The sequence below is a fragment of the Macaca thibetana genome, chromosome 9 (genome assembly GCF_024542745.1).
Source record: "Macaca thibetana thibetana isolate TM-01 chromosome 9, ASM2454274v1, whole genome shotgun sequence".
Classification (NCBI taxonomy): Eukaryota; Metazoa; Chordata; class Mammalia; order Primates; family Cercopithecidae; genus Macaca; species Macaca thibetana.
The window spans coordinates 97,189,155-97,211,947 of NC_065586.1; the positions used below are offsets into that span (position 1 = coordinate 97,189,155).

The 22,793-nt window shown below is 53.5% G+C and overlaps 2 protein-coding genes across 2 annotated transcripts in view; one reads left to right on the forward strand and one right to left on the reverse strand.

Moving 5' to 3' along the window:
- NDUFB8 (NADH:ubiquinone oxidoreductase subunit B8) overlaps positions 1-22,793 on the reverse strand; it is a 943,883-nt gene that overhangs the window by 613,211 nt on the left and 307,879 nt on the right. The window lies entirely within an intron of this gene.
- Positions 452-8,937, forward strand: TLX1 (T cell leukemia homeobox 1). Its single transcript, XM_050805031.1, has 3 exons — positions 452-3,275; positions 5,338-5,539; positions 7,844-8,937. Exons 1-3 carry the CDS (start codon positions 2,690-2,692, stop codon positions 8,064-8,066), a joined length of 1,011 nt encoding a protein of 336 aa, XP_050660988.1. The 5' UTR covers positions 452-2,689; the 3' UTR covers positions 8,067-8,937.

Consider the following 22,793-nt stretch of genomic DNA (forward strand, 5'->3'; position numbering starts at 1 on the left):
TAACCTACTCTCTTGCCTCTGTGGATTTGCCTATTTTGGGCATTTCATACAAGTGGAATCATACAATATGTAGCCTTTGTGCTTGACTTCTTCACTAGCAGAATAGTCTCCTAGGTTCATCCATGTTATAGCACGAACCAGCATTTCCCTTCTTTTCCTTTTTATGGCTAAATAATATTCCATGTGTGGATATACCAAATTTTGTTTATCTATTCATCAGTTGATGGACCTCTGAATTGTTTCCCCATTTGGGCTATTATGAATAACACTGCCATGAACATTCATTCAATTCTCTCAATTATAAAAAATTGGGACATTTCTATTAACTTCCCAGGGTTGTTATAAGTCTTAAATGAGATAAGTACGATGTGATACCTGGCACAAAGCTGTCTTTCAGTAAACAATTTATTTCTGCTTTAGTTCCCTCAAGATAAGAGCAGGAAGAGATTCACTCAGGTTCAGACAACTCCCAAAGTAAGTTATGGAAGTCCCTGGGTAGGGGTATAGTACCTGGATTCGGTAAGTGGGAAGAAGAGAACTGGTGAGGGAGCAGAGCCCTTCATGTTTCTGCTTAGTGTTTACAAACAACTGCCAATTTCACATTTGGCTTTGTCTTGAGTAGGCCTTTGTCCACCTGGCTAGAGCTCAGACAAGGTTTCTCCACAGATATGAACTTCCAACCAGCACCTAGGTCTCCAGGCTAACCAAAAAAGCAAGTTGAGTCTAGCTCCTCCATATTGATTCACAGCAATCATAGCTATTGTGAAAGGTGCTTTCCTCACATCTGTAAAATAGAGAGAATACTCATCTTGAAGGATTGGTGTAGAGTTTATATTGTTCTCCATAATGCTTAATAACATCTGCCTTGTATTTGCTTCTTTGCTTATTGTCTGACCCCCTCTATAGAATGTAAGCTTCATGAGGTCAGGACCTTTGTTTTGCTCACTGCTATGTCCCCCGTGCCTAGAACAGTGCCTGACACAGTGAGTACAGTACTCAATAAATATTATTGAATAAAGAGATACATTCACTTGTTATTCCCCAAGATGAGCATATTTTGTTGTTTGGGGCTGTATTCTTCAGGAGAGAACAGAAATGAATAAGCCACTCTCTGTCTCCAAGATCTCTTCAAGTGGAGGTGACAGACATGCCCAAAGCAAATAGATTGCAATAAGACTTGATGAGGAGAGAATGTGAGTCTTCACATCCTAGCATCTTTCCAGATAGAGACGGGGAGTACTCAAAAGTCTAATCTGAAACTGAACTGAAATAGACCAGAAATAGATCCCAAGTGATGGAACCTGTGCCTTTCCCAAAACTTGACTTCTAAAAGGTAGCAAACATTTTCTACTGGAGAGGGGAAAGAGAGGAAGAAGAAAAAGGGAGTTTCCTCCTTTTCTCTTGGGCTGTCAGCCAGACTGCCACTGGCAAAACGTTGGAAAGGCCTAAATTTGTCCTGGATGCACTTTCCTGATCCTAGTCCCACCAATCCCAGCCCCTACGGTCTTAAGCCCCTATGGCTTCCTCCCAAGATTCCAAAAGTAAGAAAATAACACACACCACAGTCCAAAGTCTTCTTGCCTGGAATAGCCAACCCTGGGGTAATTGTTAGGTGGAAAGCAATCTGGTTGAATTCATTCAAACACTGTAGGAATTGCCTCTTTCAAACCCTGTAGGGTTTTACTTCTTGAGGCATCTGTTTATTCAAAAGGAAAGGCGTGTGTTGAGGCATGGGCACCCTGGCAGCAGACCCCAAACCAACCCTCTTGACTTGTGCCTGCCTTTCAAGAAATGTTCCCTTCCTGAATTTCTCTAAGAAGGCTGAGTTGGGGGATGATTGCTGATTTTTATAACATATAGCCAGTTGTTCATAGGCCTGTGTTTTAAAGAAGGACAAGCCTGAACTCACCGTCCTGCCTCAGGGCCTGGGCTCCATACCTGGGGAGTAGACAGTCTTCTACTTTCTAACAAGCTGGACTTGAAGTTTGGAGTAAATCTCCTGGTTGAGTGACAGGTGTTTCCCAGCTGAGCCCTTGGGGAGATTCTCCAGTTGGGTAGGGACATCCCTTCCCCAGACGCCTTGTGGGCTGGACTCCTTTGACCCGGTTCAAAGTGAGGGGATGCCTACCAACAGGCCGGGAAGACAGTTGACTTCACCCTCCTTGAGTTTGTCTGTCTGTCCGTCTCTGGGAATGGTCGCTTCTTGTTTTCCCTTTTCCTTTTAAGCCTCTCCTTTTTCCCCTCTTCTCTCTCCTCATGAATTACTCCGAGTCTTGGTCTCCGTCTCTCTATCTCTGGCTCCTGCATCTGTCTCGGCTTCTGGCCTTCCTCTCCCCCTCCCCTCCCCTCCCTCGCGCTGTCATTCACCCCGCTCCTCTCCGCGCACAGCCAATGGAGAGACCCGGCCGAAACCGCGAAGCTCTCTTGCACCGGGCTTTTTCGCCTGGTGATTGATGTCCCAGAGTCAACAGCGAGCGGAGCCGGAGCCGGGAAGCAGAAGCCAGAGAGGGGAAGAATACGGCCCCCCTCTCCCTCCCCTCCCCCTTCTACTTTAGCCCTTCTGCGCACTTCGCTTCCAAGTCTCCGCGCAGCCAGGAGCCGCTGTTGCCTCCCAGCCCCTGCTAGCTGCCCCCGGAGCCGAGCGCAGCGAGCGCCGCCGCCCGGGCCCCCCCGTGGGGCCGGGGCTAGCATGGAGCACCTGGGACCGCACCACCTCCACCCGGGCCACGCAGAGCCCATCAGCTTCGGCATCGACCAGATCCTCAACAGCCCAGACCAGGGTGGCTGCATGGGGCCCGCCTCGCGCCTCCAGGACGGAGAATACGGCCTTGGCTGCTTGGTTGGAGGCGCCTACACTTACGGCGGCGGGGGCTCCGCGCCCGGGGCTGGGGCTGGAGGCGCGGGGGCCTATGGCACTGGAGGTCCGGGCGGCCCCGGAGGCCCCGGCGGCCCCGGAGGCCCGGCAGGCGGCGGCGGCGCCTGCAGCATGGGTCCGCTGGCCGGCTCCTACAACGTGAACATGGCCTTGGCGGGCGGCCCCGGTCCTGGCGGCGGCGGTAGCAGCAGCGGCGGTGCGGGGGCACTCAGCGCTGCGGGGGTGATCCGGGTGCCGGCACACAGGCCGCTCACCGGAGCCGTGGCCCACCCCCAGCCGCTGGCCACCGGCTTGCCCACCGTGCCCTCTGTGCCTGCCATGCCAGGCGTCAACAACCTCACTGGCCTCACCTTCCCCTGGATGGAGAGTAACCGCAGATACACAAAGGACAGGTTCACAGGTGAGTCCGGCCTGCGCGCGCGCCTCGCCTGGCCGCGGCCCGGGCTCTGTGTTACCCTTTCCCCGCCGGCTGGCTCCCCAAAGCCGGTTCTGTGCGCCAGGTCGCCCACCTCTTCTTGGTGCTTCCCCCAAGTTGAGCCGCCCGCCCGATTCTACATCGCAGACTCGCCATGCTTGAAGAGTTCTCTCAGCCTGGACCCCTCTCTGTCTCCCAAAGGACCCCTGCTCAGAGAAGCTCTCCCTGGTCTCCTCTCGGGATCCCTGGGCCCGGTCAGGCAGAGAAGAAGGCCATAGATTGAGGACCACCTTCTGCAGCTACTCCGGGTCCGGGAATCTTAGAGAAAGGGGTGCAATGTGAACAGTTTCTTCCGTCCTGGCTGCAGTTCTAGGACCGAAGAAGCCAGCCCCAGGATCAGACGCAAGAAAAGAACAGGTTCCCCCACCTTCAGTACCCTACACACATGCACTCCGCGCTCCTAGCTCCGGTGCCCGTGGTGCTGCGGGGCCAGCGGGAGCTCTGAGCTCCAGTAAATCAGCAGAACCAGTGGCCCTTTTTTTTCCCAGAGAGGAGGCTTCGTCTGGGAGGATGGCAGCGGGGCATAGCCGCCCAGGACAGCTAGCTTTTCATTTTCGTTCTGTCCGGGCTGCATGTCCTACCCCGGGCCCAGCCCTGTTATCTTGGGCATGAATAATGCACTGGGCAGGCCAGTGATCGGTGGCGGGAGGACTACTCCCAGGACATTAGGTACTAGGTGGTGGCCGCTGCCGCCTTCTCTGCTGCCCACTCCTGCCTTCCTCTGCTGGCCCTGGCTCCCTCTGCTGCCGTTTCTGCTCTGGACACTCAACTCTCCCTCTGGTGTGGGTCCCTTCCCCTGTTCTCACTTCCTGCTCCCCTTAGGACTCCCTGGATCCCAGACCATGATCCTCACGTCCCGGCTGGGAAGCAGCCACAAATTGAGCCCAGGTTAGCCAGCTGGCCTTAGAGAGAGGAGGCAGGAGACACTGGCTGCTGCTGGCAGAGACCGGGACTCCTGGGGATCCCCTGGCTCAAGGGACCAACAGTGGAAGGGGGGTATACATAACTACTTGGGAGAAGCTGCTGAGAGTCAGACACTGGGCCAGGAGACCCCGAGGCACCCCTGACTCCCTGCTTCTGTTCCAGGCAGGAGCACGGTCAGGGAAACTGCTCCTGCAGCTTCTTACCAGACTCTGGGGCCACAGCAGAAGTGGTGTGGGGGCTGGTGTCCAGACGAAGAACAGTTGCTTGGGTCTAGACCTCAGGAAGGGCCCTCGCTGGAGGGGCCCCAGTGCCCCCAACCCAAGTTTTCTCTGGCCTGGGGCAGCAGGGCCTGGTGCCCATCCCATTCCCCACCCAGGCCAGGCCAGTCTTGAAGGGCCCTGCTGGAACCCCAGCCCAGAGTCTACTAATCCTGGGCCTCTGGTGAAAGGTACTCGGTTTAGGGCCTACCTCGGGGCCCTAATACTGTGTCAGGCATGAAGGAGTTTTGAGCGAGTGTATGGCTGTGGCCTTGTGTTGCTCTGTGTCCTGTGTTTTTGTCCCGTGCCTGTGCTTGTCTGGTCCTGTTTGGGTGTATAGATCTATGAGTTTGCCCCCGTTGTACGTTGTGTTGGTGTGTGCTGCTGTGGACAGAGGCTCAGGTCGGGTTCCAGTCAGGTTCGGTCTCCTACTCTGAGCCTGAAGGTCTGGGGCTGACTGAGGGGAGGGGAGCGTGACCATTAGCTCGCCTTAGACTGCCCCTTGGAGGAGGGGCGGCAGGGTGGTGGTTGGGCTCGCGGGAGCCCGGGGCTAGGGAGGCCTCTGTGGTAGCTGCGAAGGCGGCGTTCGACTGGCGGGCAGGAGGGGGCCGTTTCCCGCCGTGGGCTTGGTGCTGAGGGCTAACGGGAGGATCTCGGCCCTGCTCGTGGGAGTTCAGCTGCTGCGCTCGCTGATTCGCGGGGTGTTGGGCCTGGGACGCTTCCTGACGCTCTGCTGCTTGCCTCTGCCGTCTGTCTGTCTCCCGCTCCAGTGGCCCTCTCACCCTTCACTGTAACACGCCGTATAGGTCACCCCTATCAGAACCGGACGCCCCCCAAGAAGAAGAAGCCGCGTACGTCCTTCACACGCCTGCAGATCTGCGAGCTGGAGAAGCGCTTCCACCGCCAGAAGTACCTGGCCTCGGCCGAGCGCGCCGCCCTGGCCAAGGCGCTCAAAATGACCGACGCGCAGGTCAAAACCTGGTTCCAGAACCGGCGGACAAAGTGGAGGTGAGCAAGCTGGGCGGGCCGGCAGCCCGCGAGCGGCGCGGTCTCAGGCAGCTGTCGGTTCGTGGCCTTTTCTGGTGCGCACACACTTTCTCCGCTCGCGGTTTCTGATCTTTCGGAGGAGCGAGCTCCCGCTAGGTTTGCGGGGAGCTGGAAGCAACGGAGGCAGGCCGATAGCTGGGATGGGGCTGAAGGGCCCTGGCTCTGTTTTACCAGAGGCTTCAGGGCTTTCTGGCTGGCACACTCTCTGCCGGTGTAGATGCGGCAGGTTTCTTCCGCCGCTTTGGCAAACAGGCGGGTTCGTGCAGTCCACGCAGTCCAGGCTCCAGGGATCTGTGTGTCCTGGGGAGTTTTTTGTTTGCGCAAACTCTTGCTTATGGAATCCTGCTCTGTCCCGGAGACTGCATGCAGATCGGCCCGCACCTTGTTGCAGCGCTCCAACCGGGCTCTCCGCAGAGGGTCTGGGGGCCCCAGACCGCGGGCGTGTTGACGGTCTCCTCCCCAGACGCCAGGCTTTTGCGCAGCCGGTCCCTACCCTGGAAGGAGAAAATCAATCCGCGCCGGCTGCGGCGGGGTTTGGCGGGTCCCACTGAAAGGGGAATCAATTAGGAGCAGATGGGTGTGTGTGAGAAAGAGAATTTTCCCTTCTCCTATAGCCGCAACTCCAGTTACTACGCACTGGGTTTTTTGTTTTGTTTTTTCACATTTACGCTCAAGGACATGAAGCGTCCCCAACACTCCCAAGCAGCCTCCCTCTCCGCGCGCACTGACGCTTTCTCCGGCTGCTCCTTCTGGCACGCTGCACCCTCCCGCACATCTGGCCCTTGCCCGCCGGAGTTTCTCCCCTAGCTCAGGCCCAGTGGGGCAGCGCGGGAAAGTCTGGGCGAAGTCGGCGGCGCCGAGACGGGCGGGCCTTGGGGCAGGAGAAAGGAATTGGAGTTTCCTCTTTTTCTGAACGAAGGCGAGGAATCTGCCTGGGATTCCGCCTACGGGGCCACAAAGGAAGCCATGGTCCGGCGATTCTACCGCACCCCACAGCATTCCTGCCGCTGGGGAAGGAGTGGGGGATGCGGCCTCAGACCTTGGAACGCTAAAGAGGGAGCCAGGGCTAGCTCAGGAGTTGGGGGGGGACTCCAGTTTCCAAGGCCTACTGAGGGCTGCGGGCCTAGGGGAGGAGAGGCAGCTTAGCAGGCCTCCCAGAGAGAGGGGCACAGAGAAAGAAAGAGGCAGGCAAAGAGAGAAACTGAAACACAATCAGTTTCAGGGGTGGGAAGGGATAGGGAGCCCGCTGAAGGAAAAAAAGGAGGAAAACAGGCAGCCTACAGAAGTCTTATTTATGTATAATAAAGAAAAGCAATGGATGACTGAAATCAACATTTTCTTTTCAAACAAATTCCTTTAATTCAGAGAGAACCAAGTGGGTGGGGAGGAGAGAAAATGAGAGAGAAGACACAAAGCATAAAAGAGAAATATTCAGGCCGTTTGAAATGCAGGGGAAAAGGGAAAGACGAAAGACAGAAAGATACACAGTCAAGAAAAGGCGGCCCAGAGCAGGTCAGCAGCCGCTGCTGAAAGAGGCCCTTGCAGGCTTCGCATGGCTTCATCGATCGCCTACAAATTGCTTCTGAAGGCCCCGGGGACTCCCATTAGGTCTGTCCACCTTAGAGACAGACGTTTGATCTCAGTTGACAGGGTGGAGGGGAGGCATTAAATGGAATAAGTGAGTCATTGCCTCCCTGAACTGCCTCAGAGGAAGCCAGTGGGTCCAGCAGGAGCCCCTGCAGGGCACAGGGCTCCACACAGAAGGCCCAAGGCCTAGAAGACATTCGCAGAGAGAGGGAGGCAAGAGACGTCCCGCAGAGCAGATCATAGCCGCTGGTCCTTGCCTCTCTACCCTGGACTTGTGGGTAGGGTGAGGGCCCTCCGGCTTGGAATGGCACCTGGTCTCCCTCAGGGCGGGAGGGGCGGGGAAGCGAGATGCCATCCTACCCCTGGCTGCCCCTTGTGAGGCCTGCGGGGTGTGGGCGCTGCTCGTGGATGCGGAATCCCAGCTGTTTGGGCCTCGCAGACTTTCCCACCCCTCCTTCTCTGGGATACCTTGGCTCCATCTGCTTTGGGGTTTCTAGTCTTTGTTGGAGTCAGGACTCTCAAAAGAAGGGAACGCATTATAGGGGCCCAAACTGGATTTGGGGACTGCAAAAGCGAGCAGCGCTCGTTCAGTTTATCTCCTGGGAACTCACCCGGAGCTGGGCGCACGCGGGAGCCGGGTCGGTGCTCCTGGCAGGTAACGGCTTGTTCCCGGTGCAGACGGCAGACTGCGGAGGAACGGGAGGCCGAGAGGCAGCAAGCGAACCGCATCCTCCTGCAGTTGCAGCAGGAGGCCTTCCAGAAGAGCCTGGCACAGCCGCTGCCCGCCGACCCTCTGTGCGTGCACAACTCATCGCTCTTCGCCCTGCAGAATCTGCAGCCGTGGTCTGACGACTCGACCAAAATCACTAGCGTCACGTCGGTGGCGTCGGCCTGCGAGTGAGCCTGCCCATTCTGCCCTGTGGGACCCCAGGCCCACTCAGGGGTCACTGAGGCCTGAGACCCAGGACTCCTCCCCACCTTTCCTGGCCTCAGACTGCACCCAGGAGGGGAACACTGCCCTCCCACGGCACCGAAGGGCCCCCACATTTGTGCCGACACTGTTCTCTCTTCGGTGGAAGAAGAGCTCAAGGGATAAGGACACGCGCCCCCTCCCAGACGCGTCCCGCACCCATCTGAACTGTTAAGAAATCTCTGTTTTTGTTTATTTCATTTTATTTTAATTTTTAACGTGGGATTCAGAGAGAGGCAAGGGAGGTAGGGGAGGAGGAGCTTCTTAGGTCCCCAGGGCTATCATCTGAATTTGCCCTGGGAAACCCCTTCTCTGTGACCCACTTCTCATCACACACATGGAAACCCATAGGCCCACACAGAGGTGGTGTCACTGTCCCTCCTGGTGTCACCCCAGAGCCACCCATGGGCATCTATGGCAGAGTGTCATCCAGACACAGGGTCACAGTGTTTACATATTGGACCTCACGATCAGACACAGGTCACGGGTGACACACACTCATCCTGAACGGCATGGCACTCCCTCCAGCACAAACACAAGGTCAAGGCCACACTGTGGCACACTACACCATACACAACAGCCACAACAGCCTCATTTGGTCTGCCAGGCCCCTACCACACATCCCAGCCCAACCCAGGTACGCACAGACAGATTTTCACATAAATGCAGCCCATTTCTCCAGAACCCATTTTGGGGGGGGGGTGTTAAGTTATGCACTTATAAGGTGTTTTCTGTGTAACCATTTTATAAAGTGCTTGTGTAATTTATGTGGAAAAAATAAATAAAAGCCTCCGGATCCGGAGTCAGGGCTGCCTGCTCCTTGCGGACCCTAGCGTCCTTCAGCTACTTGGGTTTGGTGTGAGCTGATGCTTCAGGGGCAGCCCTTGGTATCTGAACTTGAGAGACATGTTGAGGGGCAGGACCCTAAGGCTCTGGAGAGAGGAAAGGAGGAGGACAGATGGAGAGAAGGCAGAGTTGAGGAGAGCAGGGAGAGTCAGGCTCTCCTGGGATTGCCAGTGCCTGAGAGGATATGGATTTCTTTGGATGTGAGAGTCGTGTGTGTGTGTGTGTGTGTGTGTGTGTGTGTGTGTGTGTGGTGTTTGTGATAATGTGAGCAATCAGCAATGTGAACAAATAGTGAATATTTGTAATGGTATTTAAGTGTATAATTATGTTTGCAATTCTTGCATGTAAATGCTTGTTTCTGCTTAAGTTGCAAATCGAAACTATCATTGAATGCATGGGCTTGTAGTGGTGTGTGTGTGTAACCGTATGCCAATGAGACTGTTTCTTTTTGGGTAATTGTGTAATCAACCATTGTTTGTGATTATGTATGAATCATGTTAATATTTGGGAGAATATGTTTCTCTTTGTAAATCTATTTTTCTGTGAAATATGTGACTGCTTCTGAAGTGGATCATCTTGAATTTTATGGGTGTAATTGTGTGTGAGATGTAATCATGTGTGAGCTGTGCATTTTCCCTGTATTTACTTGTGCGTGATAGAATGTAATTGGGGGAGTCAATGCAGTGGGGAGTGTGGATCATTGTGGGACACCATCACTGCAGGTGGGTGGGTGTGGTTCTGTATGAGTGTGTGTAATTGTGCGCTGATGGTGTATGTGTTGGTGGGAGTCTGATGTGCGATACCCAGATACATTGTGGTGGGACCAACATCTGCTGAAGATCTGGGGCTCTAGACGCTTACCCAGCAAGCTGCAGAGACTAGAGCACATTGAATCAGGAATTAGGGCCAGGATCCTCTCTGGTGCTCTAAGTGGGACCTACCAGTTCCCAGCACTAGCGTGGCCTAGGAGGGATCTAAAGAACTGACTTTCTGGGGACCTTCAGGGAGCCCCCAGATCACCCTTGCCAGACCTTCAGCCACAGTACACATGCACACAGGCATAATAACAGCCAGTCCCCAGCCTCTTCGAACTATCCTAGACAAGACTGACTTGGGTCTGCTTTTGTGGAAGAAGCTGGGTGGTGGAGGGTCTAGAGAACTCATCACCCTAGGGGTGAGTTGAAATGGAGGGATGAGAGGCTTTTTCTCTGGCATGGGACAGTGAGAGAACTTTTCAGCTGGAAAGTAGAAGTTCGTGGTGTGGGGGCCCCTGGAAGCTCTGCAGAAGTGTTTGCGGGACACTGAGGGTGGGGAGCCACCCTAACCGTCAGAGCCACTGTCCCCCATACCTGCCCCTGCCATGGGGGCTGTGACACAGGTCGTGAGCACAGCAACTTCCCATCCCAGCAAGCCCATGGGGAAGTTCGGCTGAGTGGAGGATGGGCTTGGTCATCCACCCCGTCACCTGGGGTCCCCTGGGATATCCGCATGAGAGGGGGCTTCTGTCACTCATTTTGTGTAGACATGAAGAAAAGAGAAAAAAGGGAGGCTTCAGGGTCCGAAGACAGCGGCCAGCCATTCCGCGCCATCCCCACAGGCCCGCGGAGTGCCCAGGTTGGGCCCTGACGAGCTGTGTGGGGCGTAGTGAGAAGGTTCTGGTGGCAGCGCCGGGTCTGCTGCAGGTCTCCCGCATTCACCGGCCGTGGCAAAATCCAGAAATAGCCTCCAGCGCCAGGCCGCGCAAAATCCAGAAATAGCCTCCAGAACCTCAGAAGTCGTCTCCCTCTATCTGGGCAGGTCTGCTCTCCCCTCTGCTCCCGCAGGACTGGAGCCACCGAGCCCGCGCTTTCTTCGCGGGGTGCGGTTTCTCTCCTCTTTTGGACTCCAGATCAATGCTTCCCGGCTGCGCGATCCCACAGCAGGACCCCAGGGGAGACTGCTGCCTTCTTCCCGCCTCCCAGTTTCCCAAGACCGCCTCTAGAGGTTGCTGTGTCCGGAGAACCCTGAGCATTTTCTGGACACAGCCTAACAGAAGAACGGAGGTTGGGTGGGGAGAGGCTGGCCGGCCCAAACACAGCAGCCCCAAGCTGGGTCCCAAACCTGGGCTCTCCAACCCTTCTCCTATCCCCTCTTGAGCAAAGTTAGGCCCAACACCAATGTCCCCCAAAACGCCTCCTACCCTCCCTCCCACTCACCCCCCATCTTCAGGAACGTCATAGGGCTCACACTCACAAACCGCGGAGAGCACATGCAGGCCGGAGCCCTCAGCCCGCAGCTCTCGGACCCTGTCCAGCTCCACCCGGACTCGCGCAGAAGCGGACATTCCGAAAGTTGGGACAATCCCAGCGCTGGGGCCTGGGACGCCCAGGGCGGGCGGCCTTTGAGCTTCCCAGATGCCGCTCGCCTGCTCCCAGCGCTGCTCGGCCGCCTGCGGCCCGGGTCGTGCACTTTCGGCGGGGGCCCGCTGACGCTCCCGCCCTTGGGCTAGGCCTCCCGGGGGTGCCAGACTCCCGGGGACGCTGGGACCTGTGGCGCGGCGGGACACGCAGGACTCCCGTCTCTCCGCCCGAAATTCGTTGAGACCGAATCTCAGTGGATCCCGGGTCCGCCGAGCGCCGCGGCCAGGGAGAAAGGCCTGGGTGGCGGCTGGACCCGCAAACTCCGTCCCACGTGGGGCGGAGGCTGGAGGGGAGGGGGCCTGCGAGAGTCACAGTCAAGGCCAACTACTCACAACAGAAAGCTCGAAACTTCCTCCCCTGCCGGAAATGACCGGTCTCTGTTCAGAAATAGAAAAAGAACTATCGGAATAATTGTGTGTAGAGGTGCCGGGAGAGAAGGGGAATTAACAAACCTGTCTGCGCAGAAAGGCCGGCTTCCTTCCTTGGCTTGAGACCCGACGGCAATCACCAAATTCCTGTGGCCAGCGAGCCCCGCCGCTCAGATCTGGCCCTGTGGCTGAGTGGGTGGCGGCCCCAGGGCTGGGGTCCTAGAGGCCCTGTGCAGTGCGGTGGGAGGCACACAGAGAATCTGGCTCAACCTGTTAACTATAATAGCGGCTTTGTGTGGCTGCATCTGTGCTTGGGGGCTGTGTGGCACCGCCTGAGCACTGACTACCCTGTGGTGGCCCCACTACCAGGCAGTTGTGGGGTTTGCTCTGGGCACAGGACTCAGATGGGTGCCCTAACTGTGGGACGACTGACTCGCAGGTGGGCAAGGTAGGTTTCAGGTGCTTGAGACAACTAAGCAAGGACCTCCAGCCAGCTAAAGCAGCTGGGACTCAGCTGCCAGGCTTCAGGGCAGCAGGGAGGCTGTGGCCCTGGGGCTGCCCTGAGGGCCCTTCAGCTCAGGTGCCAGAAAAGACCTCCTCTCTCATGCTTTACTCCTTCTGCTGCCCTCATGCGCCACTTTCACATCTATGTCACTCCCACACAGCCCCCCAGTCCTGCTTCCTCCCAGGGCCCCCAGATCCTCCAGATCAGCTCAGAGTTTGAAGTCCCACAGCCAGGCTGTTGTCAAGCAATTGGCAGGAGCTGCCACCACGTTCCCTGTGTGGCTCGAAAGGGCCCATCCAATGCCTTCTGCCCCCATTCAGCCCTGGCCTGGTTGGCCCAGGGAAGCCCCTCCCACCCAGGAACCTTCACCTGGATTTCTTATCCTGGAGAATCTGATAGGAACAGGCTGAGCAGAGGCTGGAGTCAGGTCAGGTTTTCCAAGGACCTCAGAGCAGACTCCAAAGACTGGTTGTGCATGATGGGGGTGAGGGGTGGCAGGTTGGGGTGTGAGGGAGGGCTGGGTGAGTTCCAGGGAGTGGCGGGTTACCTACATTGTGTCGAGAGGTGGATACAATTCACATGCCCCCGCTCACAGCCTGCATTGCTGGGTACAACCTCACATACCTCCTTCAACTATGCAACAATCAGGGTGTGCAATGTTACACGAGGGGAGCTACAAGTGTGCAGTGCCAGGCACACACACAGCCTTCACTTCTGGCTCAAGCTCACACCCGACCAGGCCAGCTCCTGTAGGTGGTTACCCCTGGACACCCCTCCTCTCCTTCCCTCTTCCCCCACCCCCTAACAGAGGGGAATCTAACTCCATTCTCAGCTGGCCTGGGGGTGGGGGTTGTCTTGGGAGCTGGCTTCAGGTTCCAGCCCTGCAGCTCAGGTGGTAACAGAACCCCATGTGCCCGAGGCTGAGCTTGGGGATAGCAGCAGCCACCCTAGATACTGGCTGAGGACCCTAGCAAGGCCCAGAAGGTCCAGCGGCCGCCACTGCCTGCCCAGAGCCTGGGGAAATCTGGCCTCTTTGTGTGTGAGAAGATTGTGAGGGGTGCGGGGCGGGGAATGCGGGGGCTTCCACTGCGTGCCTCCTTGGGGAAAGGCTTGGGTGGGAGCTGCTCCTGCCCCTCCTGTTTTCTGCCCTACGAACCCAGAGCCCACATTTCTTTGGTTGCTGCCGGAGGAGCCAAAAGACCCAAAAGCTGGAGGCCGCGGCAGCGATTCAGCAGCCACCCAGAAGTGGGAACCGGACCTGGGACTCGGTCACAGAAGCCCAGAACGAGTGAGTTCCGGGCGCCCTCTAGGGGCCACGCGTGGCAAGGCGCTTCGAGCTGAGGCTCTGGGAGTTTGTATTCTCCGTGGCACCCTCGGAAATGCAGTGGCGGTTGTTACTGAATGGGTTGGAAAATACGAATGGTAATCATACTAGCAAACAATGTTATGGAGCATATGCTGTGTGCCAGGCACTGCACTATGCTTTAAGAGTACTAATTCATGCCTAGCAACCACCTTATGAGGTAGTAGTATTTTTATCCCTACTTTATACATAAGGAAAATTGAAGTTTAAAGAGGTTAAGCAGGGGCCGGGAGCTGTGGTTTACGCCTGTAATCTCAGCAGTTTGGGAGGCCGAGGCGGGTGGATCACTTGAGGCCAGGAGTTCCTGATCAGCCTGGCCAACATGTTGAAACCCCGTTTCTACAAAAATACAAAAATTAGCCGGACGGACGTGGCGGCGGGCGCCTGTAATCCCAGGTACTCCAGAGGCTGAGGCAGGAGAATCGCTTGAACTGGGGAGGCGGAGGTTAAGCAGCTTGCCTGAGAGCCCGCGGCTGGTAAACAGTGAGGCCAGCCTTCCAACCATGAGGTCTAACTCTAGAGACAGGGTCCTTGAGAGGGATGGCCGAGTCCTGGGATGTCATGTATTTAGTGAGAATTGGAGATGAGACCCTACCAGACTCCTGTCAGATTTGGAGGGAGCTCTTAGTCTAGAGGTGGGCAGGATTTTGCCCTCTAGAGCTCTGGGAAAATCGCCTTCAGTCTCATCCAGTCTACTGGAACCTTCCTCCCCGTGAGGCGCCTGGCTTCCAGGCCCCACTCTGCCAGGCCTCTGAGGCCACCCCCTCCTCCTCCACACCGACTGCAAGCCTACACTCTAGGTCTTCCCAGCAGGGCTTGGAGCCTTGCAGGATTGGAAGGGGGTTCCACGCACTTTCACCTCTTCCCCTCCCTCCTCTGGGTCAGGAAGGTGGGAGGACTCAAACTGGCAGAAAGTTAAAAATAGAAGCCAATGAATCACACTTTATTAGACAAAGGAACAGAGAACCAGAAAGGAAAATCCTTCCTCTCCTTGTCCATCTGCTCCTGGACTGGAGAATGGGGGGGTGAGCTGAGGTGGGTAGGAGGGTGAGACTTGAAGGTCAGGGAGTTACCAGAGGTTTTCATGGTGACCTCTCAGTGTGATTCAATCAAACTACAAAAAGAAAGAGCATGGCAGGCCAGGCTTGGTGGCTCACACTTAGAATCCCAGCACTTTGGGAGGCCAAGGTGAATGGCTTGAGCCCAGGAGTTCGAGACCAGCCTGGGAAACATGACGAGACCACCTCCAGCTATATATTTAGGCTGGGCATGGTGGCACATGGCTGTAGTCCTAGCTACTGTGAAGGCTGAGGCGGGAGGATTGCCTGAGCCTGGGAGGTCAAGGCTGCAATGAACTGTGATAGTGAGACTACACTCTAGCCTGGGTGATGGAGTGAGACTTTATCAGAAAGAAAGAAAGAAAGAAAGAAAGAAAGAAAGAAAGAAAGAAAGAAAGAAAGAAAGAAAGAAAGAAAGAAAGAAAGAAAGAAAGAAAGAAAGAAAGAAAGAAAGAAAGAAAGAAAGAAAGAAAGAAAGAAAAGAAAGAAAGAAGGAAGGAAGGAAGGAAGAAAGAAAGAAAGAAAGAAAGAAAGAAAGAAAGAAAGAAAGAAAGAAAGAAAGAAAGAAAGAAAGAAGGGCGAGCTTGCCTCCTTCCCTCACCTTCTCCACGATGATACAGGAGGTGGGGGTAGGGGAACATCCCTGGAAGGCTCTGTTGTATGCTATATAAGGTGTATTCATTTATATACAAATAGCCCCTGCCAGTGTCTTAAACTTTTGTATGTGCAAAAATCACCCAAGGATCTTGTTAAAATGTGGATTCTCATTCATTAGATCTTGATGGGGCCTGATGAGATGAATCTTTATGAGACTGCACATTTAGAATAATCTTTTGGTATTGTTGACACTGCTTCAGGCATCAAGGTCTTAAACTACTTCCCCACGTCTAAGATCTAATCCTAGGATTTTAAAGTTGCCTGCCAAATATGACTTGTAATCTTGTTTTATTTTCTTAAGAGCATTTTTCCATTTTGTTTAAATAAATGAAAAACAGTGACACATGTAATACCCCCTTCTGATAGACTGTTTTGGCTTTTCTTTTTCCCAGAGCATTGATAAGATGTTTTAGACTGCTCTGTCCACATGCCACAGGACTCACCAATCCCAGTGTTTTATGTCCTGCTATTTTCCCTGTTCCTGGCACTGCTCCTCTGATGCCAGTTCCCCTCTCCTTCTGCACCTTCCCTCTTCCAAAAACCCTCTTTCAGTCCCAAGCAGCTGTTGAAGTGTCTTTGAAGATCAGCCTAAGTGTTAAGCCTGGCTTCTTTGCTGTCCAACCTCGAGTAAGTTCATTAAGTTTTAGGATCTTGCAATTTCCTTGCCCATATTACAGGGCCAACCTGTAATTAACCTGGATTAAGGGGATTTAGAAGATAACTCAGGTAAAAGAGCTTGGCTCTTCACAGATGCTCCAGGAATGGCACAGAGCACCCCAAGGTGTTGTGGCCTGGGTTTTCCACCCTCAGGACTTGCTGGGGCCCTCAGGGTGGGTCCTACAAATCTCAGGGCATCTACCCTCTGCACCTCATTCCCAGACCCTCAATTTCTGGAGGGAAGTTGAGGGGCAGCTTTCCCTTACCCTTGGCCTAGGGAATCTCAGGATCACATGCAATTACCCTGCTGTCAGGTGGCCACACCTGATTGCACAGCCTGGGGAGGCCTGTCCCACAGGTTCATAGGAAAATGCATAGGGGTTTCATGGTCCCTAACCATTCACTTGCTGTCAGAGAAAAGCGGCCCCTGCACACCTGTTCCCAAAGCCAGCCACGAAAACTCAGACACACAGTTGTATTCTTGTACCCATTTTGGGAACCAGAGGCTTCACGTCTGCAGACTTTGACTTCTCTCCCTTTCCCATCTCAGGCCAGAAATTGGGTGCTTCCTGGTCAGCGCACAGCTGGTCTGATTATTGTGGTTATTGCCCTGGGGCGAATTCTGCAGAGGAGTGGGCAAAGGAATATGGAGGGACCGATTTACTAACCCCACAGAAGCCCCAAGGTTTCCAGTGCCTGTGGGACTCCATTCAGCCTGGGCTCTGCAGGACTGGCTTCTCTCCCTCGACATAAGGTGGAGCAGGGGGGTAGGAGTGTCTGCGTGGGAGATGAGCTGAAGAAGCAGATCTTTGGAAGGCCTGGAGTCTTCGGTTGCACTAAATGAGCGGAGCCTCCAGTTCCAGGGAGCTGCCCCTAGCCATCCCTGAGCCTTCCGCCCTGGGGTGGGTTCTACTGTCCCCTCCGCACAGCAGCCCGATGTCCTGGCTTTTCCTGGGGTGTCACCTCCAGAAGAAGCCAAGCAAAAACGTTCACAGGGATCCACTGAGCTCCTGGGTTGCCAAGGGACACCTGCATGGAGGTGCCAGGCCATGCGCTGGAGACAGCCCGTAAGTGAGAAAAACTCGCTTCCCTCCAGCCTCACTGTGCCCAGGCCGCCCTGTGAGCCCTGCAGCAAGCTGGTGGGGGGCGGGGGGAGGGCTTGTTAGTAAATGACCCAGAAGCGCCCCACCCCACACCCCGCCACAGGGACTTGTCCGGGCCGGGCTAGATGTCAAGATGCCATTCACCAGATTTGTGAAAATACGAGAAATCCGCTCTCATTTTGAAGCCCGGCCCCGCCGGCATCCAGGAGGCCGAATATAAACCTCTTCCGGAGGGAAGGGACATCTTGCACCGTCGCCCTACAAATCTGGCCCTCTAGGGTGTGGAAGAGTGCGGCGGGGATGCAGGGAAAAACACACAGCCCGTAGCCGTAGCCGTCTGCTTGGCTCTGACCAGTCCCCAGCCTCCACTCAGCTCGGACTCCAGACCAGGGCTCCGCGGGGGGTGGTGCGACTCTAACCCCACAGTCGCCACAGCAGCTGGAGAATTCGGCCAAACCTGACTCTCCAGAGGCGAGGGCTCCGCCCGAACGCGTGGAGCTGCGCTCACAGAGCTGCCAGGGAACCGGCCCCGCCGCGCTCTCCTGGACTGCGGAGGCGGCCTGAGAGGTGGCGCCCCGGTTCTAGGCAGAGAAGGGTTGACTCTTCATTCCTGCTCTTCAGGGCCACATGTCCCAGGCGGGTTGAGCCTCAGTGATGTCTGCCGTTGGGTTCGCTTGTGGACCATCCCTTCCTGGGACCCCAGACCCGGGCCAGGGCCTCCAGGACGCCTGGGTCTCGCACCCCTTGCTTTTCCCGACAGGCTCCCGGAGTCTCATTTCTAGAAATGGTTCGGGACCTCGTGACTTTGCGGAGGCCGCCCCAGGGCTCCGAGGGCACCGCATAGGGCACCAGGCCCTTCCCAGCTCAACCTGGGCCCGCCGCGGCCGTGAATTGGCGCCTGCCGATTGCGCGGCAGAGACTGGCGAGCAGCGCTCTGCTGGAGCCAACCCGGCACCGCGCAGCGCCCGGATCCGGAACCCCCAGCAGGAGAAGGCAGGCGCTAGGAAAGCGTGAAAGGGCTAGGTCCTTTGGGTCAGGATTTGCCCTGCGACCAGAGGATGGGGCTCACGGTTCCAAAGCGCGGACTTCGAAGACGAGAACCTGGAAGGAGAAACACACACTCCCCCTGCCATCCTCCTTGAGTTCTCTTGCCCAGCCCACAGCCTCCCTGAAGGATCCGGGCAAGGGCAAGGCCAGGTGCTGTTAATTTCCGTTGAGGAGAAAGCTCCCTGGGGTCCCTGTCACATGGAAATTCCCTGTGGCAGTGCTGTGAGCTTCATCACAGTAGGCCCTGCAACTCCCTCTGCACTTCTTTGGAATCTCCAGGAGTTGTTGGGGTGGGCCGAGGAGCTAACCCAGCCCTGGCTCCTCCTCCCCAGGGAGCCGAAACTTCTCTACTTCTCTGACTTTATGGTCCTTGGAGGCAGGGTAGGGGTTCAGGGGACTGATTCCTTTGGATTTCTGGGCGACAGGTCTGGCAAGTCAATAACCACCCCGGTTGTCCTGACAAACATGTCTTCTTGGTGATCAGAGTCCATAAAATAGGCGTGTAGGAAACGGTGTCCCCTACAACCAATACGGAGACAGAAGCCCCTCTCCTCTGTATAAGGTTTGGAGAGTGCTTCTCCACCCTGGACTGCAGAGAATACTTTCTTCCCTTGAGTCTTTGATTTTCTGCAGCCCCTCAGTGTGTGGAGCCTGAGTCCAGCTAACTCGAGAAGAAAAATGAACTGATTCCAGGGATATTCAGTAGTTTACAGGATCAACAGGAAGGCTGAGGAATTAAAGAACATCAGTTTCAGGAAGCACAGGAACGCTTGGTTAGGGCACTGCTGCTAGCACCACAGTGGCTAGACTCTGGCACGAACATCACTGAGAGTAATTTCCTAACCTTTCCTCCATCTTCACTTCACTCCCTCAAGATTCAAAAGTTATGGAGTATCATTTGATGATACTAAGAGTAGGACATGTGTCCAGGCACTAGTTGTCAGAGATGGGAGGGAAAAGCATAGTCCCTTACACCTCCATACTAAAAGCTAAAACTATTCCACCAGTATTTACCCTGTTTGAGGACAGTCTCCCTATCAGGAAGTGTTCAGATGTTAGGTTAAAAAAGGGTGGGGGGACCCACCTGAGGGGACCCACCACTTTGACTGCCCAATATCCACATATTCCTTTCTTCTCAAATGTACAGCCTTTTCCTCCACAAAATGCTCCCACCTAACGTTATGCTACTGTCACTCATTACAGAAAAAGTATTCAACTTTCCTGACAATCCAAAGCCTCATAGCTCTAAGTTCACTACCTTTGTTCTCTTCCTTCTCTAGTTCTGTTGGAATCTGGTCTCAATATTCTGCAACTTGTGGATTAGACTAAATTGTAAAGCTAATAATCATCACACATAATAATGTAATAGTGGCCAGGCATGGTGGCTCACGCTTGTAATCCCAAGCACTTTGGGAGGCCGAGGCAGGCAGATCATTTGAGGATAGGAGTTCGAGACAAGCCTGGCCAACATGGTGAAACCCTGTCTCTACTAAAAATACAAAAAAAAAAAAAAAAAAAAAAATTAGCCGAATGTGGTGGCAGGCGCCTGTAATCCCAGCTACCTGGAAGGCTGAGGCAGGAGAATCACTTGAATCCAGGAGGAGGTGGAGGTTGCAGTGAGCTGAGATCATGCCATTGCAATCTAGCCTGGGCAACAAGAGTGAAACTCTGTCTCAAAAAAAAAAAAAAAGGTAATAATAATAATAATAATACAATCGCAAGGGAATAAGAACTGGAAGAAAATGTATGAAATTAAAATATAAACTGTCTAATATGACAACAGGTCAGGACGTAAAAGCCATTGTCTTTTTTTTACATATTTGTTATTCATGACATCCTTCCTCCCTTTTCCATTCTGTTTCTTTTGCTTTCAGGCAGCACCTGGGCTGGTTTGGGTTCTTTATACTGGAGAGAGCCAAGCCTTTGTTCCCGAGGGATCTGAGCCATTGATGGTCCTGGCTAGAAAGGGCTGTCATGGTCTTCCATTAACTTTTAGTCCTGGACATAACAGCACTACAAGGGACCCCAAGGGAGCCCTGTGATTCCATGAATACTCCCTTTTGTCCCATTGTGTAGGAAAAAATTCTACTTGAACTTGCTATCACTCTAGCCAATTCCATAGTCTCCCTTAACCTTGCTCATCCATTGACAGGAGCAACCAGAAGTGACCAGGTAAGAATTTCTGCTCCCATTTCAGTGAAAACATTGTTTCTCTTGGTGGGAACTTTCTTCCCTTGGGGACTCTAACTCTAATATAGCAGAAACAAGAGTCACAGAAAGTGAGGGGGTCACTGGGGACTTGTAGAAGGTATTGTCCTCTCTTTTTGGGGTCATACAATCAGGCTATGGGGGAAATAGCAGCAAATATTAAGTGCTAGCTCATAGCACATGTTTCATCCTGAAGCACTGCACCTCACTACCATAAAGTACAAACCAGGCTGTTCTAATAACACAGTGTCCAGAAATACAGTGGCTCAAACAAGATATAAATTATTTTTTCTCTTGCATCCAGGAAAGACAGATAACTCTGCTCTGTGAAGGCATCAGGAGGCCCAGGCTAGTGAGGAAGCTTTGCCATTCTCTGCAGCCACCTTCCAAACTTGTGTCAATCCTTGACAGAAGGAAGGAAAGGGGGCAGCAACTCCAAGCAACCTCTTAAAAAGATGACCGCAAAGTTGTGCATATTTCACTTAAAATCCATTGAGAAGAGCTAGCTGCAGGGGAGGCTGGGAAATGTAGGCTCTAGGTGAATCTAGTGGATATTGGCCCGTTGTTTAAACTGCAAAATGAATTCTTGTCAACAGCAATGTTGTGTGGAAAACTAGACAATTATAAGGCCATGGATGAATGTATTAGCAGAAGCTTGATGCTCAGAAAAGGCATGTACAAGCCTACCACCAAATACCTCATTGGTGCTCCTGGAGTTATGGTATAGAGGCACCAGTGAGGTATCTGGTGGTAAGTTTCTACACGGTAGGGGCCTTGAAGCTGATCCCAGTTGCTGGCAAATTGGTTAATTTTGCAGTAAGGTTAGACTTGGGAGATGTTGAGTTTATGCATAGTTTCTTTCATCTTGGTCTTGGGCATATTTCTAATCCCAGCTACTTGGGAGGCTGAGGCAGGAGAATTGCTTGAACCCGGGAGGCAGAGATTGCAGTGAGCCGAGATTGTGCCACTGCACTCCAGCCTGGGAGACAGAGCAAGACTCCACCTCTGAAATTAAAAAAAAAAAACAAAACAACAACAACAATAAAAAACCTTTTCAGGTTCCTCTCAGGGTATAACGTTTCTGACATTGTTACTTTAGATCAGGCTGATTTTAACAATGTAAGAGCACTTATCAAAGACTCTGAGGTTGGTGTTTTAGTTTGGCCAGCTGGGAGTCCAGGTTTCTTTCATTTATCTGCTCCTTTGAACAGAACCACCTCCAGATGCTATAACCAACCTTAGACTCTTTGGCAGGTGCTCCTACATATGAAATTCAGTGAAAATTAAAATTTGTCGCCTTCCCCATTCCTGTTTTAAAGCCCTGAATTGTTTTGATATGGGGGACTTTTCTTCTCAGGTTTGCTTTTCCGGTTGGCATACTGGGATTTGGTAAGTCTGAAGAACGTGTTGGGTTCGAGGGTGGGGCATGAGGATGCATGATGTCCCCTTGCAAGGGCACTCCAGAAAAAGTCACAGCCTCATCAGACAAGCGAAGAGCTTTGTCAGACATGGGGAGAAGTTGCATAAGCTTGTAAGGGAAGCTCAGTGAGAGTGGGGATCTGAGTTAGTCTGAATCTTCTGGACATCCCTTATATATCCCCAGCCCAATTCTCAAGGTCCTGCTTTTTTCTAATCCATGTTCTGACTTGATAGGACTGTGATTTGTCTAACATTTAGTCCAAGAGCCATTGGGGTCAGATATCAAGACTGGTTTTCATTTACGTCAGCCCTGATGCTACAAGAGATAAGGTCTAGTTTCAGCAATGATTGAAAGTCCATGGGTTTAATTCATTACTTTGAGCTAATTTAGAGCTTGAGCTTGTTATCCAATTTCTATAAGCTGTCCTATAGCATTAGAAGCAGCACTGCATCCAAGATGGTCTCCCAAAGTCTGGTCATCACTGGACATGTCATTTTATTTTACCTATTTATTTATTTAGAGACAAAGTCTCGCTCTCTCAACCGGGCTGGGGTGCTGTGGAGTGCAGTAGTGTGATCACAGCTCAGTAAATCATTGAACTCCTGGGCTCAAGGGATCCTCCTGCCTTATCCTCATGTCTATAGCCTGGGACTATAGGCATGCGCCACCACGCCCAGCTCATTTTTTAGAAAATTTTATTTGTACAAACAGAGTCTCACCATCTTGCCCAGGCTGGTCTCAGACTCCTGGGCTCAGACTCCTGCCTCAGCCTCCCAGGCTGCTGGGATTAAAGGCACCCAGCCAGGTTTTCATCCTATGGAATAAGCTACCAAATTCCCATTCTTGAATCCCAATAGACCTACAGCCCTAACTAAGCCAAATAACCAATTCCAATTTCCTCCATTTCTCTGACAATCTTTCACCTGGCATCGTTTTTCTGGTACAATTTTTATGCCAGTTAGAATTCTTGGCAGTAAGCACAAAAAATATTAATCTTGGCTTTCCTAAAGATAAAAGAGTAAAGGGA